A 17,260-nucleotide genomic window follows, 5' to 3' on the forward strand; every position below is an offset into this window, starting at 1 on the left:
CTTCTGGGTACTTCTGGTTTTCAAAGCTTCTTCAATACTCCCTAAATCTCAGAGCCGTTTCGTCGGTCAGGAAAGCTATGGAGTCTCTTCATGGCCATCGCCACCTTTCTTCTACTTTATTTTTCTGAGCCATTTTCTAAGTGGTCTCCCCTTTGCTGTGCAGCAATGTCTCAGTTCTTGCTTTCTAATAGTGGATGAAGAACTCTGCTCTGCTCAGAATATAGCTATGGTACCAGTATTCAACTTTCCTAAGAGGAGAGAGTAATGGTAGATTCTGTTTTAGACCAATGGAGACCAATGCCATGTATGCATTGTGAATAAAGAGATGAAGAGATTTTTTGGAAGTAAAAGAGTACCAAAGATAACAGGGCTGCTCTCACTAGGCCTTCTGTAGCATAAAAAGAGGGTTTTTTTAGGCAGTTAATTAGTATATTCTAGGCTTTATTTTGGGGTGTATTTTTTATTTTACATCTGCATGGAAATCTGGCCTTACCCCAGTTGCATCTGAGCTCATTTAGAGCTAAACAGTAATAATTATAGCAGAGTCTGCACATTTAATATCCAGACAGCCCTAGTGGTATTGCATTTTGTTATCAAGTAGGTCAGATTAAACTTAGTGATAGTTTCTCTGAATAACACTTTTTCCCTAATTTTGACTCTTCCACATGTACATCTCTTTTATTATTCACTTGGACTTGACTTAGTATTTGAATGCTGTGAAAGCCATAACATCGCTGAATCAGTGTATTTGCTCGGATGTCTTGGCAGCAACTTGGAGCTGCTATAGGTAGTTTTGAATTCCATGAACCCCGTTCTGGACCTTCAAATATTCCTCAGCTCAAGGTATTGTTGACAAGAGAAGAAGATCATGGTGAGCAGCAGGCATGATACTAGGCATTGGAATGACTGAAAAGGAGCTGGACTCAGTCAAGCAGTGAATAGACGGGGGAGGAGAAGGTGAGGAGAAGGACTGTCATTAAAAAAGTTTATTTGTGATATACATATGAAATTCATCTGTGATTCATATGGAAGAAAGAAGAATCTTCTGAGTGATGATAATGACTGTGAAGGTTCTCTTCTGCTAGAGTGCAGCCAGAGCCCTCAACCTGCATATTGCCAATGTGCCATAATTATAATTTAACTAAGTTTGAGTTTTTGGCCCTGGAACACTCTAATTTGAATAACTTGCTTGCGTTTGCCCATATAGAATTTTTGCCTGGAATATTGCAAATTACAGAAGTCCTCTGTATAATTTGATTGTGTTCTACCGTTGCTTAACTATAATAGAAAGAAGAAATCTTTGTTTCCTTGGTATGTAAATCAGTGACTGTTCAGTCATAAAAAGTGTGGGGGGTCTTTTCATGGAGGCCTTCAGTTTTGATAAATCATTGTGTATAGGGTTACACTGATCTACACTGAAATCTATTTCAATGAGGAATCTTGAGGATTAGAAAACATTAAAAAAAACGTGGTCTGTTTCTTAGGGTAAAGACAGATCTCTGAACAAATAAATACAGAATATTTTAGTATGAACTTCCTTCATCCAGCTGTCTCTTCTCATAAAGCTTGTGGATGGAAGTTAAATTAAAAAAATCAGTTCTGCTTCACAACTCAAGCCATTAGATAGCCTATTGAAAAGTACTTGTTCCCTCCTTTTGGAGGGCAAGAAAGCCATATAGTTCTTGACGCAGAGCTACAAACCTCCCTTTAAGCATACCTTGTTGTATTCTGATTGGATTTGTTTGTCCTGACTTGCATAACCATACAGTTCGTATCCCAACATTATTAGCCAATAGGAGTATAGGGACTTACATAATCATTACATGATTATTTTTCAGTAACTGTACTGTAAATATGTAATTCTCTCTACTCCTAATAACTCTTAATCCCTTTGTCCCTATTGGCTCCCGGGCTCAGGCTTTTCCATGGTCTGCCTGCCCAGCTACTGGTAAGACTTGCAAAATTGTTGCTTTCAAGGTTCACCAGCTTTGCTCCCAACCAGTGAATACCTGCTTCCCTGCGTAGTCAGGGAACATTCAACAATATCGTGCATTATTTTATGGGAATTTAGAAAGTGCTTCCACCTGTGTGTCTTCTGAGAAAGATCCGTTCACCTCCACAAACATTTCATATCCAACTGCATCCATACATGCAGCACAGACCTCTCCAGCTAGTTCATTCATGTGCATTACCCTTAAGAGTTCTTGGGCAAACAGTTTTTATCTCATTTCTGCTTGTTGCAAAGATAAGGAAGATTCCTTTTTGAGATACTATGGTGAGAAAACATAAATCAGCAACAGTTCTTGACCCTCTGCAGAGGTTGGGAAGGCATGAAGAGAATACTTTCCTTTCATTACAAGCAGGTAGAGAAAAAAACTTTAGAGCGCCTCATGTTAAAACATGCCCCATTTCTATCCCAACATTTGCTTCCAACATCCGTGGGACTAGGTGGTCAAACTTTATCAGGCTATACCTCTTCTAGTGGTAATTTACACTAGTATAATTCCTTTCAGATATGCTCTAAAATATCCTCAACTTCCATCTAAAATTGGCTTTAATACTGCATTTAATATTAGAAGCATAACTTCAATTTGTTTCTTTAGCCTTATAAAATATTTGAAAATCATTTTTCTGTGTTTAATTAGCTTCATGAGTCAGCGCCTGGTCTCAGGTCTTGACATTTTTTGGCATGTGAATTTTTTTTTGTGTGTGTGTATTTGACCTTGGCTTTATTCCAGAATAAATATTTTAGGCTGCTAGTTGCATATTTTTTGTCTTCAGTCTGAGACTAGGGGGCAGACATAACCAGCACTGAGAGAAGTGAACTGTATAAACCACAATTAGGATTGCAGTGCACAGGTGTCTGAAGATCTTATACAATTGCCAAGCTATTTGTTTCTCAAATGAGAGGGGCTTTGGGAGTGTATTTTGGAGAATAAAGGGAGCAGAAGGGCTTCCTTTTGGATGGTTTTGTTTTGTTTTTGTTTTTGTTTTTTTTGGAATCCTAATTTAAATTCTTCCACATGATGCATTTGATACCTTTACAAAACCAGCATAATGAATAGTTAAGTGATCTACTGTGGCTGGTCATGGAATTTATAACTGCTTTCAGGTAGGAATCAACATTTAAGAAGAAAAATTTCTTGCTTGCTAGCTTTTCTTTGAAAAACAGATTAGGTTTTGTAGTTTAAAAATCTGAATGCCAGCCTTCAAAGTAAGACAACTTGCAATGATACTGAAGGAGAATGGCTTTTAGCATAAGGATTATGGGTGAGTTCTGCTGCAGGTGCCTAAGGATTTCTTTGGGAAGGTAGGCATCTAAAATCTCTATGCTAGTCATATACGAAGTATTATGCCAATGAAAAAATAGTGGAGGTGAATAAACACTAGCTCACAGTGCAAGACACTTGATGTATATAGAGCCTCAGTGTTCACTGTATTTTGCAATTTAATGTGCAAGTGTTTTTTTTTTTTTTCCAGTTCTGTATTTCTGTGTGCTCCACTGTGTCAGATCTGTATTCTTGGGATGTAAGGTTCCATTAAAAAATAAATAATAATCGCAGCCCCCGTTCCCCCCACGTACACTCATTTTCTATAATATGGTAATGATATCACCGTAGCAGTAATTACGGGTCATCTTCATTTCTTTCATCTCTGCTGGTTCTGATGGCTTCATTCCTTTGACGGAGAAGATTTGGCTCTGGGTGCTGTGATTATTTTGTTAAGCATTATTCGAATAGACAGGAGTGAGAGAAATTAATCAATCCAAATGCAATTAGCATCATGTTTAACCCAGTGATGGACGTCTCAAGGTGAAACAGCCAGGGGAGTTTCAGACATTATTATTCAATCCAGTGGCTCTTATCTAAATTATAATCAAGAGAGGTTTTTATTGGCTTCACGGAGAGGAGATGTAACTCTTTCCCTGCTCTGGGGGTCAAAGGCATGGGGCCTTTGGCCTCCCAGGATGCTGGCTGCAGTCAGCCCCTAGAAGTGGGAGGTGCTGTAGCAGTTTCATGTAACATAGGGGTCACTCAGTACAAAATATCTATATATCCTCATATTTGTGACCTGGAACATAAGTTTAGTAGGACATTGGCTAGGATGTCATTGCCCCTTGCTTCAAGAGTTTTCATTGACTGGCTTTGCTGTCTTGTACGCTGTTTGTAGGGGTTTTTTTTCTGCATTTGGAGCTCTGTGAACATTGCTGTTTGCAACTGAGCGCAAACACAATGGTGCTGCCCTGCAAGGCAGGGAAATCCGATGAGGAGAACAAGCTACATTCTTTTGCAGAGAGGGAATGTAATTATTTTAGAGGGGGTATAATTTCAGTGTTTATTGATAACAGCAATAACATTTTTGAGGAAATCTCAATCTGCAGCAGATCTAGCGTTGCCGTTGTGGATAATTCTGAATGATCTCTGATATCTCTTATCAGGTACACGGTGAAACATCACTGCTGTGATGGAGAGAAACCATATGGAAAGAGGTCATATTTGGGATTTCACGATTCAAGAGAAGATTAGGTATTTGATTCGGTTCCCAGGCCTCTAGCTAACACTCACTGAATAAACAGTTTGTGATTTAAAAGTTTACCAGTGTCAGCTATTTACCACTCCTCCGTAAGAGATTACTGTTTTCCTAACAGGGGTAGGAGTGGTCCACGTGTTTATGCCTCACCTGCTCTGGTTCGCAGCCTGGTTTTGTTCCAGCCCACCTTCTTTGGCATTTCAACACAAGTCACGGCAGACTATAAACTACAGCTGCAGTGTAGATTCTGCTGTTTCAGTTACCAAGCGAAGGACAGCAATGTTTTGAACCAGGAATGGTGTTAATATTTTGAAATGCTGCAGCAAGACTTGACAGAGCTCATCTTTCAGAGCCTGAATTCCAGCACTGTTGCTGACTCCTTTGGTATATACATCTGTACGTCACTTTGTACGGAGGCTGTGACCCCCATCTCCAAATGTGAATTAAATCACTGTATGTCTCAAGAATTTTATGAAGCTTGGTAAACTCCGCAAGTGCTTTGAGACTGATTATCAGAAGATGCCATGGTAATGCAGACTTACTCCATCCGTAGGTTTCTGCTGATTTTATGTTGTCTTACCTGAAAAAAGTTTCAGGAGTGCGTGATGATTAGGCTGGTGTTCAGTGTAAATATAACAGTTTTTAAAGCACAGGTCTGAATGTCTGCACGTGTCAATTCAGTCTTCAGTAAAGGGGCCTGGCACTGCACTTGCTGACCACTGTTCTTCATCCAGAGATGGCAGTTCCAGCAGTTTATGAAATTGAGCTCAGTGCGTAACTCACTGAAATATGCACGTGCACCTCCTCCCATACATAGAAAATATATATTCTATATAGTTATGTTGTATATAATTAATACATATTAGTGATATATACAAATTATATCATTATATATATATATATATATATATATATTTTGTCAATGCCACAGTCATCAGGTAGTATTTCATTTGGCAGTTATGTTAAGGAGGTATGGAGTTAGCAGAGTAATTGGAGCTCTTCTTATGAAGGAATATTCCAGGATGAGCTGATGTCAGCAGGCATCCACATGATAGTAGGATTTTGGGAGTCTGGTCTTTCTATTTATAAACATACAGGGACTGGGGAGACAAAAACAAGTTGGAAATGGAAGGGATCCATACAGATCTCTCCTAATCATCAAAGTTCAGATTATGTTGGCTGATTTGCAATATTTTATAGGTATTTGCTGATGTAAGCCTCTCCCTCCCCCTCCCCCCCCCCCGTGGCTGTTTAGTAATATCAATCTTTAGCTACTATAAATACAACTGTAAGAGACTAAATGGGCAGAAGATTTTGAGAGATAAGCTAACAGACTGTGTACCTGAACTAGGTAGTCAGTAAATAGCCTTTTTGTAGTCAAAAATGTAGCATTCAAAGTGTGGTATTGCAAGATGTTTCAGGGCTAAAAACATGTTCTGTTCATAGGGCATTAATTATATTTCCGGTTCTTTTTAGTAGAAAGGCACTTTAGATTTCAGTCCTGCTGCATTCTCAGGTCAGAGGTTACGCTATAAGAGTGCAGTCAAATTTGCATCCGACTGGTACATTTAAGGGAGAAACAGAAGTGCTTCTTCAGTGCTTCATTTAAAAATATCTGTGGTTTGAAGATGCTCACAGGCTTTGTTTTGAGATTTTTAGAATAAGCCCAGAAAACAAAGTTTAGTGAGCAGAGTAAGGTATAATGATCTTGATAAATGTATGATACATATCAGTTTGTCACATATCTTTTGTATGGACTTTATCACCAAGCGTGTCGTGGTTGTGTGCTTATGCGTGTACTATGTTAAGAATGTGTGTACATGTGTGTTTCTTAGGGATCCTCCAGGATGCAAGTTGCTTACATAAATGTAAGTTACTATTTTTGTTACTGGTTTTATAGTAGTAAATCTGCCCGTTATTTCCTGGCTATCCAGCCTTTGACACAGTGTGCCCTGTATTGTCATATGTGTGAGAAGGCTTTTTATGGGGAGCGATCAGACTGGACCCCAAGCTCCAGTACAGTGTTTTTTCTAATTAAATTGTCACCGGAAGGAACATCCGGAACAGCAGTTTTCATTTTCAGTTGAAGAAAAAACATTATGAGTCTTTGTCATTTGATTAAAAAGTTACTTAACCTTTAAATTGCTATAGATGCAAAGATGGCTCTGAGTTTCCAACGTAATCGCCTCAAAGTTAAAATCAGGAAAATCTTTGTGTAATGAAACCCATATGTCATAGTGAAAGGATGCAAAGCACTGGCAGAGTGGGCTGCTCTAGCAGGAGATTCTGCACCCAATCTTGTTAACCAAGACTGCTTTTGGTAATCCCTCATCTCCTCACTTGTAGGAAATCAATCTGTACCACTGAATCTTTTCAACCAGTAACCACAAAATTTACTGCAGAGAGGCAGCCTGGGGACAACTGTAGTAGAAAAGAAGCCCCAGGCAACAAGGCTAAATGCGGGATTGAGGGATTGAAGTTCTCAGAAGAGATTATATTAAACCTTACTCTGTTCCCCTATCAAGTAGAAATCTTTCCTTCCCTTTTCAGCCCCAACCTGTCCTCTTCACTACCTGTTCTTGAGATCTGCTTCTTTCTAGGCAGAAAACTTGATTCATATAGGACAGCATTCTCTGTTAATTATAACTGATACTGTTTCTCCATACAGTTTTCTGAAAGAGAAGGTCTTTCAAGCTCTCAACTCCCATTGTAACCAGTGCTGATAACATTTTAAAATTTTTTTTTTTTTGCTATGGTCTTCAGTACCCTCTTCCTCCTCCCTACTAGGTGAGATTAATTTGTAACCAGGCTATTGCGATCGTATCCATTGTTGATTTTCTATTGTAGTAGATGCACAGCATAGGAAAGGTTGTAAATCGTGACTTTACATGGAGATTCATGTTTCTGTTTCATGCTGCACAGCCTCTGTAGTGCCTGTTTGCTGGTACAAAGAAACCTGTGCTCAAGCCCTGTCTTCACCAGACAAGTCCCTGGTTTAAGCAGCCCTTTAAAAAAAATCCCAAAGGTTTTCAGTACAGTTTTGTCCAACCTTTTAATTAAAAAAAAAAAAAAATCTACCTCTATCTGCTACGCTACTGGCTTCTGCTGGTCCCTTGGGTAGTTGCTTAAGACAGGTTTTACCAGCTCTCTGAGACTGCAGTCATATTTAGAATGTGGGTGATGCTTTCTTCATTCAAAAGCATGTACCTCACTCCAGCAAGCTCCAAAAGGCCCAAGTGGAAATGATATTCCCATTATTAAGATATCATTTAGCAGAAGCAGTACTGAGCGGAGGAGTTGGTTTAATATTAGAGGCTTTTCTGTGCAAAACCCAAGCTCAAGACATACGCTGCAGATTCAAGAGGAACAAAGGGTAGGAAATAGCAAGATGTTTCAAAGCAGTATCATATAACATGTATCTGGCCTGTGTTTACCAGGAATGCATTTAACTGTGATTCTTGGGCAGATCAGAGAAGCAGCTGAAGCAGGGAAAAGATTGCAAATGTTTGTGCAAACTTCCTCTTAGTTTGGCTGGGATTTGTCTGGGGCATGAGGATGTATTTTCTGGCCATTTTCATATGCATACAAAGATGTAAGGCTCGCTCCTTCAGTTTGGCATCATATCTTTAAAAATAAAGCCCTGTTGCAAGACTGAGTATGTGAGGAGAAGAGGAATACAGAATAGCAGAAGGCTGTCTCCTGCTCCTAATGGGATTTTGTAGCAGCATGTGCGAGTTTGTTTCAGAAGTCAGAAATGAACAGATGTTGGTATAAATTACCTCTGTGTCTGATGTCTTGCAAATTAAAAGCGCGGTTGGCATCACTAAACAATTTCACCAGGTTGGGGGGGGGGAAGCGGGTGGTGATTATTGTAGCAGGTCGGTAAGAATCTTTAAGCTGCAGCAGAACAGGATAGCAAGGATAAAGGAATGAAGAATAAAATGAGAGGTCTGTGAATTAATCAGAAATGTTAACATCTCTGATGACAAGTGAACAGGAGGGCACGTGCTCTGGAGCAACCCCCAACCCACAGTAATTTCACTCAGTGCACAGAAGGAGTCTATGCTCTCTGCCTGATTTATAGGGTGCAGCCCTCTTCGGGGGAACAGAATTGTCATGCGTTCGTATATCTCCTCTATGGGACTAGCACTCAGGAAAACTTTCCATTCTATCAGCTGTAGTTCGACTTTGCACTTTCTCCATAGCAGCATTTTAAAACCATGCACTGTTGATGGTGAAAGGCAGGGGGATGTCAAGGAGCTGACTGAGAAACCTATTTCTAACTCAAATTTCTAGAAACTTGCATTTTTATTTAATCTTGTTATTCGTGCGTAACAGTTTAGTCCCCGACAACATAACAGTCCTCTCTCTGCCCTTCTGCAGCACCTTCTACCCGTGTGTCACGTTAGCAGTGCTTAAAGATGTAAGTTGCCTTGCAGGTCGGGGAGTAGAGGTACAAATAAGTAGATGACTTTCCTGGTTGTTCACACTGTGAACCAGAAGCAAAGTTGGGAATGAATCCCAGATAATGCAACTCGTAACTGGAGACATGAACCAAGTGAACAATGCAGTGATGTGCTTGAATCTGCAGCCAGCCAGAAGCGGTAACTGACAGTAGGGTATGTTCCACTCACTGCAGTGGACTATGGACTTTGAAATCTACGAATATCAATACATACTGAAGAGTTTATTATAATAATTATTACTTTACAGGGACCTTGTTGATCCCAATGCCTCATGGTTCAATTGTGGGTAGACAAGTTAGATGTAATAACTTAAAGAACGTGAGGCTGTAAGGCACAAATTCTAATCAGTCATGTCAAGAGTAACAAAATGTCTTTACCAGAGGGTAAGTATGGAGTATTTTAAGCAGAACACTTTTATTACGTTTCAGTTCTGTTCTAACTAGATACCCAGTAATGTCAAAAGAAAACCTAACATCAAACCTACCTGTAGTTTTTATGCTAATTGTAATTTCTGTTGTTCCTCTGAGAAGAAAGGTCAGGAATTGAATGACAAAACAGAAGATGAACTCTTGTCTCCTTCTTGCAGAGTCTCTCTAGGTTGGGTGTAGGAAGCATGCAAGCTTGCATCAGTCCTATAAATAAAAGCCTCCATGTTTTGTCATCTGACAGTCCAGCACAAAACTCGCACCTTTATTTAAAAAAAATGCAGAGAAACACCGGTGGGAAAATTGCCTCTCTCCGGGACTCGATCACTAATCATGCTGTCTTTGATGCATTGTGTTGTTATTGTGAGACAAAGGTAGTATTAGGGCTGCTCTGCCAGCTTGTGAGCTTATGGACTCACAAGTCAGAAATATCTTGTGCAGAAAAGTGGCTGTGTAAACCCTGTTGTAATACAGCTACCAGAGATTGATGGTGCCAAGAGTGAGAGAGAGACTTATAAACCTTGCCTTGCTGTATTAAACATCGAAGGACTGTCAGTGTGGAGAGAGAGAGAAGACCAAAGCTCTATAAACTTTACTTTATTACACCATCCATAGATGAACTGCACTGAGGGAATATAAACACCATTATATTACAGTATCCAGGGACTGACACTGCTGAGAGAGAGAAAATGCTGTCTAATTTCTGCTGAAGATCATAGCATCCAGGGACCAATAATCCTGAAATGGAGAAAGACAGAGTTCCATAATCTCTGACGGATTATAACATCCAGGAACAATTGCTCTGAGACAGAGTGATGGTGATCTGGATTACACCCTTCAGAGATGGATAGTACAAAGACAGAAAAGGAGATGCTGCAAGAGCATAATGCAGTAGGAATAGAAAGCGTAGATTGTGTGTAATGAGACAGCCTGTGGGAATTATTGCTAAATTCAGGAGATTCTGGGTCTTGCCTGCATTCCTAGATTGTCAGGAATTGAAGCTGGAATGCAGATTTATTTACTTGTTTGTTTGTTTTAATATTTACTATTACTCTAAGTACAAATCTAAATAAACTTCTTATCCCCTGTTTAAATACTGCAAATGATGCATTTCTTTTTGGCTTTTTCTTTTAATGTTAATCTATTGTTCCCACTTGTGATTTCAGCTAGAGAAATGACTCGAGGGAAATTCCTCAACATCCTAGAAAAACCCAAGAAGTAGCTGCTGCTTCTGGAGTTTGGACAAAAATACCGCAGCTGGATCATTTTATGTACTGTGGATCCAGATGAACTACAGAACTTCTAAGGAGGAGAACAAAGCTCTTGCTCTAGATCTTCAGAAGCAAATGTCTCTATTGCTTCCACAGCTTGTCTTGTAACTGGGGAGAAGCATTCTGTATGCAGGTCACAAGGATTGCTACAAATTCCGTTGGAATTCAGCCTTTATCTGACGTTAAAATATCCAACAGGAAGGCTCAGCCCTGACGTGCTGGGACAAAGTTATCTGCCAATTTTTTTTGTCCCCTATTTAAAGTGAACAGCCCCAGGGGCCCCACTGAATTGCTCTCAGTGGCCACCCCTGTTTGAAATACATAACAGATCTTTTATGACAGTGGCCAGCGTGGCATCATGATGCACTGGCCCTTTCGTGTGTCCCTTGTTCTAGATGCATTGGTTTCCTACACGCAGTTTCTATGTTGGAAGATTTAAAGTAGAGTTTGGTGTGTAGACTGACTGATAGTGTTCTAGCCTTGGCTCTTCAGGAGCGTACACTTCTTGTGTAGAAGTTGAGTGCCATCTGTGTATTAGATTCCAGTCACTGCCTTCAGAGAAGCAAATCTGATACTCAGAGGAGGACCTTCAGGCATTCACTTCACTTTGCTTGCATCAAGTGTTGTGTGTACCAGAAGCTGCTTCTCACCACTGGACAGTTCTCTTGTGAAATCTAGACTGACAGACCACAGGAAGGAGAGGTGTGAATGTATCACGAAGGAAAATATCTCTATAGAAGCTTTGGCCAGTGCATTTAAAAAAAAAAAAACTTTATCAGTCCACTGCAAATCTCAATTTACTTCTTATGGAGCTAGAAAAAGAAGAAAGTTAGAAAGAGAAGAAAGTTAAAAGGCTGAAAGGCAATAATGCTCTCCTTTAGAGAGAGCTCCAAGAAGTGGCAACAGGCTTGTTAGCTCCACTGCAAGGACAGTCTGCTTAAATATAAGCTTCGCACTTTTGAAAATAGTATTCCTTGATGTTTTCCATTATACTAGAAACACCAGCCTCAAAATTTGCTTCACCTACAAAGATAGGATTTTGAAAAGAGAATTTTCTGGTATCTGATGTCTTTTCTTTCTATTGATGCACTTCTGTATATTCATCCCTGAGAGGAGGTAGGGAGCATGTTCGGATAGTTTATTTAAGAGAAGATTTTTTTTTTTTATTTCATCCTGTTTCCTTTTCCTAGAAAAGAGCATTTTAAGCATTAGTAAATAGGTTCTTTTTAGGATAAAAACATAATACTGAAACACTGGATGAAGAACAGTGGTGTATGTGTGTGTGTATATATATATACCTTTCAATTGGCTGTCAGGCAAGGGTTGCTGTTTTGCATATATGGTCACCTTGGGGACCTACAAGCTGCTTCTGCTTGCATCCCAGCTTCCCTTGCCAAGGCTTTCTTGACTGTAGTGAGGGGGCAGGTCCAAGGCAGAGATGGGGAGTCAGGTCAGGAGGCCGGGGACAGGGTCAGGTCAGCACCCGAGGGTCAGGACCGGGCACAGGCATGTCCATGACATAACTCAGGCCAGGCCCAAGGACAGGGGCAGCAGCTCCCCAGCAAGGGGGAGGAGGCCCCACAATACACTGGTCACTTTCTGTCTGCCCTGCTCTTGTGCCCAGGAGATCCCCCTCCCTGTCTGCCTGCAGCCCCTCCATGCCCACCCTGCTCCCCAGCACAGCACAACAGCCCTGGCCCTGCAGCCCCTCCACAGCTCCTGCTGACCCAGGAACAGAGCAACCTAACCTGAGCTGGTGCCCAGAGAAACCTGTTTCTTCTTCTCTTTTTCTACCTGAATGCTGCCCTGCTTTTCTCTAGGGAGGTTGCTGCTCCCCAGAGAGCTTTTCCCCAGGTGAGTGTGTCCGTGCTGGCCTGGCTGGATGTTCCTGCACCCCTCCCCTGTGCTCCCTGCAGGGCCTGGGCTGGCATTGCTGCTCTGCAGAGCGAACGAACTGTGGGGCCACAAGGCCACGAGGTGACTCCTGACTTCACACTGGCCATGCTGGTTGGGGCAGGAAGCAGACCCCACCAGACAGGGCTAAACACTGATGACACTGCTGGCACATCTCTGTGCTCTTGGATGGTGCTCAGAATGACACCAGGCTGTTTGCAATGGCAGGAGATGTGTCTGGGTGTGCACTAGCTCCAGCCTGTGGTTTTTCCCTGAGGGTGCATGAATCACTCTCCAGTTCCCCTTCCCTGGGCTTCCTGGGTCCCTACTGCCTCTCCAGGGATTGCAGAGCCCTCATTTCCCTGTGCATACCTGGATTTAGTGCTTTACCTTCTGGTTACTCCACCATGGACTGTCTCTACTTTGTGAGACTCCACTCACTGTCCATCCCCAGGCACACACTATGCCTTGAGATCTCTGAGCTCTCCTGAGGGCTCAGATTCCCCTCCAGCAGGATGGGCATCTGTCATCAGCACTGTCACCTGAGAGACAGCCCTCAGCAGACATTTCAGAGACCATTCTCCATCTCCACTGGCACTGGTTGTCTCACTTCATTTGGAAGGGGAGTGTTCCCATCTGCTGACCTGATGGCTGACCAGGCATCCAAGCTGGTGAGGGAAGCCTTAAAGTGGGAGCAACTGTGGGGAGAGGGTGAGTCAAAAAAGAGGGAGGAAGTGCTGGCCTGGGCTGGCAAGGAAAAGGTGCAGGGAGATGTGGACAAGAGAAACCCCAGAGAGAGAGCAGTGGGAATGCATGGAGCTCTGCCTAGGGATGGATGATGGGCTTGTCGAGAGCTATGAGTGAGGATTAGCAAGCAGACCAAGAAGAGTGGCCTTGTAGTGGATGTGTACTATGGACTGCCTGAAGAGGGGCAGCCTCTGCAAGCTCAGAGCTGAGGAGAAGAAAACTTCCTGTTCCCCAGACACCAGCTCTCAGCCAGGTTCAAAAGCTGAGGCCAGAGGCATGGAGGCAATATCATGGTGCTGTGTGTCTCCAAGGGGACTGCCATGACACTGTGATGGGGGTCCCCATGGCGACCACCAAGGCACTGTGATGGGGTCCCCACGGCGACCACCAGGGCTTTGTGATGGAGGTGGCATCATGCCCACAAGGCCATTGTGATGAGGCGGTCCCCATGGTGACTGTATCCCTACTGGGACCAGAGCCCCCAGGGGTCCCCACTCTGAGGAGAGCAGCTCGACCAGGAGGGAGCAGCTCCCCCTTGGTGCCAGAGTAGCAAGTCCTCACGAGTGGATCCCGGAGATGGACAAGGAGCGGCAGGCAAACGCCTGCTCCCAGTCCACGGACGGACACCCAGGCACACAGGAGTGCAGGAGGAAGGTGAGTGGTGGGGCTGGAGGGAGAGGCAGGCAGCAGGGATGGGACCTGCATGGAGAGCACGAGGATGGTGGGGAAGGGGAGGTGGGGCAAGACAGCCAGGCATGAGCTCGCCCAGCGAGGGGGCATTTATTCATGGCCCTGGAGATTTTCTCTCTCTCTCTCTCTATATATATATATGTATATGGGTTTTTTTTCCCTCCATTCAGAAATGTCATTTTTAGCATGCAGGCTGTTTTGAATTTGTCGTTTCCTAGACTGCAATCACATATGAGGAGAAATGACTTGGAATAGTACTTGTGCTGCATCATTAACAGTTTGTCCTTAGAGCATTGCATATTTCTGTCTTTGCAGAGAGAGGAGACTGTTTTCAGGTGCATGTGCAATAAAGAGGAGGAGATTTTTAATTAAGTAGACTTCTCTGAATTTTTACTAAAATGCTTATGGCCTTTCAATCTTCAGTCTGTGGTTGCCTGTTATCAGTCAGAACTAGGCTCATTTTGGACAGCTCCTGTTAACTAAGTTTAAGCAGTTAAATCCCAAGTTCCAGAAAGACCATACACAAGTAGTGAATATTAGGTATGTCAGGAGTCTGATTTTAAACTTAATGGATTTATTTCCATACTTCAGATTTTGCAGGACTGAGTTTAACAGAGGAACTCCATCCCTTGACAGCATGAGAGACGAGACAGGAGAACGTGAAGAGAAGCTAAAAGTGGTAATTCAGAGACAGAGAAAAAACTTGCTGGTGCAAATTGATGTTAATGTAGCTTTAAGTGTTAAATTATACATTCTAGATGCAATACTAAGTTTGTATATCATATTTATAATATAAATACACACATGTATAACATATTGGGATACTTAGCCTGTATCACCAATGTGACTTTGCGCATATTGTAGAGGTTTGTAGATTCAAACATTGAGAAATTTGAGATCTGAAGGAAGGAAGAATGTAGGGGAAGATATCAAAGTCTGCCTTGGAAATATATGTGTATTTTCTGATATGTCTAGTAAGTAGCAAGGGGTTTCAAACTTTAAGTAGTTCTTAGTAAGATTCCTGTGTTTAAAAAAAAAAAAAAAAAAAAGGCCTTTACCACATGCAGCCGTACTTATCATCTATAGGGCAGCAAGTAATATATACTTTAAAAGTGTGATATTTATTGGCTTTATACTTGTCATCTGTAGAGATGAGTCAGTGATGTATTTTCTAGTGGTAATATTTATATGTGTTTTTGTATGTTAGCCAGAAGATTGTAATCTGTCTATTACTGCTCCGTGGTCTCATAATAAATAAATGCAAAGCTCGCAGAACAGTCTGGGTTTCCAGAATAGCCCCCCAAAATGAAAAATCTGTGTCTTAGCCTGAGGAAAAGCATTTTCTAGGTGGCTCTTTTCACTGTTAAGATGGAAGACAAGGTGCTCCTCTGTCTACTGCCCCTTCAATTTTTGGCCTGTGCATGCTCCATTCCCATCACTAAATAAGTAGTTGGCAATATCCAAATGGAACTAAGGGTTTTCACACCCTGTTAAACCCCATTTCTTTCTCCGCTGATGTCCTTCCCAAGCTGCAATATCTATGAAGGATGAGAAAATCTGGGTGGCTTTTGGTGATAACCTTCTGTATTTTCAAACAACAACAAAAGTTTTGACAATGAAATGGTGGGAATGAAGAGTCCATTAAAATCAAAATTTGGTAATATTGTATGAGCTAATGCTTTACTTTATGAAGTGTTTTAATGTGTCAGTATGTCAAATGTTACTGTGAGATTCTTGGAAATAAATATGTATTTACTTCCTTTTAAATATCAGCGTTATATGTGCTTACTTGTAGAAGCTGTTCATTTCAGTCTGAGTATCAGATGCTTTGCTATTTAGTCCAACTGAGGAGAAATTCTTATTCTAGTAATCCATTGCCATTGCAACTAGACTTTTATGATTGTAACGAAGAGGGCGTAATACTCCATTTCCTAGTGTTTTGCCATTATAAATTTGACAATTTTGAAACAGTCCTATAGCACACAGCTTTTCAGTTTTGCTTCATATTTCCTCCACCAAGTCACCTAGAAATGACAGATATCCAGATATGCATCTGTCAGCAGGAGGCCCAAGAGTAACATCTTCCTACTGAATAACAAATACTGGTGCTTGGCATGCACACTTCCCCTATGCTATTCACTTGGAACGCTCCAAAGAGCTGTTCGACTTTCCCCTTACCATACTGAGTGTCATTGCCAAAGGTGTACTGCCTCAGTTCTTTTACTTTTTTCAAAAGGAAATGGATCTCAAATGTAGGGAGTGATATGAATTGATTCCTTAAATTCTCTCTTTATGGCAGTGTGTGCCAAAACAGGAGGTTATTATCTGGACGATGAGCGAGCCATCTATTACATGACTTTAACTAGGACCCCAAAATAACCTGACCTGTATGAAATTCAGTGAAAAGCTCAACAGTTGGTGATCCTGATTTTGCTATGGTTTATAGTAGAATATGAAAGAGACAGAGGTCTCCTCTACTCTCATATATGCTTTGTTTTTATTCTCCAAGAAGATCCCTTGAACCTCCATGGAAGAATAAAATTCAGTCTTTTAACAGGTGAGCATCCATACTGCCAGAAGCCCAGCAGAATGTATGAGACTTGTAAGAACTAGTTGTGATCAGCAGGCAATACAACTAGGAGATTTGAGATTCAGTCCAACTCAGAGGTAATGTTTGAACCTTATTCTGTTTTATGTTACTGGTAACTCAAAAATGTAAGGTGCTATTACAAGTCAAATCAAAGGTCCATCCTACCTGTAATCTTCTCTTAGATTATAAGCAGTTGTAAACACAAAGAGAAGAGCGTAAGCATGAGACTTGCATGGAGTGATTTTGCTTTGAGTTAATTTACTCAGCATCTATCAATCTGTTTTAGGGATTTAGCTAGTAGTTGAATATGGTCCACAGTGTACACTACCCTCCATAAATTTATCTTATTTCTGATTAATCTGTACTCTTGGCCTCTAAAATGCCCCTTGACAGTGAATTTTAAAAAACCAACCAACTAAACATTTTTTGTCTTAAATCTCCTTACCTGATAGTTCCATTTTGACCCTTTCATTTCTTTTATTTTTAGGAACAGTAACTTTATTGTTACTTTTTTGCTATCTGTGCACTATTCATGATTTTGTGGCTTCTATGGTGTTTGTGTTCTATCTGTTCATCTTTCTGCAATTATCTGTCTTCTACTACGGTCTTTCTGAGATGGCATAATCAAAGCTGCAGGGTATTGAAAGT

At 41.3% G+C, this 17,260-nt stretch overlaps 1 protein-coding gene across 4 annotated transcripts in view; it reads left to right on the top strand.

Moving 5' to 3' along the window:
* Positions 1–17,260, top strand: part of LIN52 (lin-52 DREAM MuvB core complex component) — a 69,422-nt gene that overhangs the window by 33,425 nt on the left and 18,737 nt on the right. For 3 of the 4 annotated variants that reach the window (XR_011141588.1, XM_068946565.1, XM_068946564.1), the window contains one exon: positions 10,588–15,789. Coding sequence is in view for 1 of the 4 variants with exons in the window: in XM_068946564.1 (XP_068802665.1) it covers positions 10,588–10,643 (56 nt within the window). In the remaining 3 variants the exon portion in view is untranslated. Of the gene's footprint in view, positions 1–10,587; positions 15,790–16,579; positions 16,690–17,260 lie in introns of those variants that run through there. The other variant, XR_011141587.1, reaches the window with a different exon arrangement.

Source organism: Struthio camelus, chromosome 5 (assembly GCF_040807025.1).
Source record: "Struthio camelus isolate bStrCam1 chromosome 5, bStrCam1.hap1, whole genome shotgun sequence".
Taxonomy (NCBI): Eukaryota; Metazoa; Chordata; class Aves; order Struthioniformes; family Struthionidae; genus Struthio; species Struthio camelus.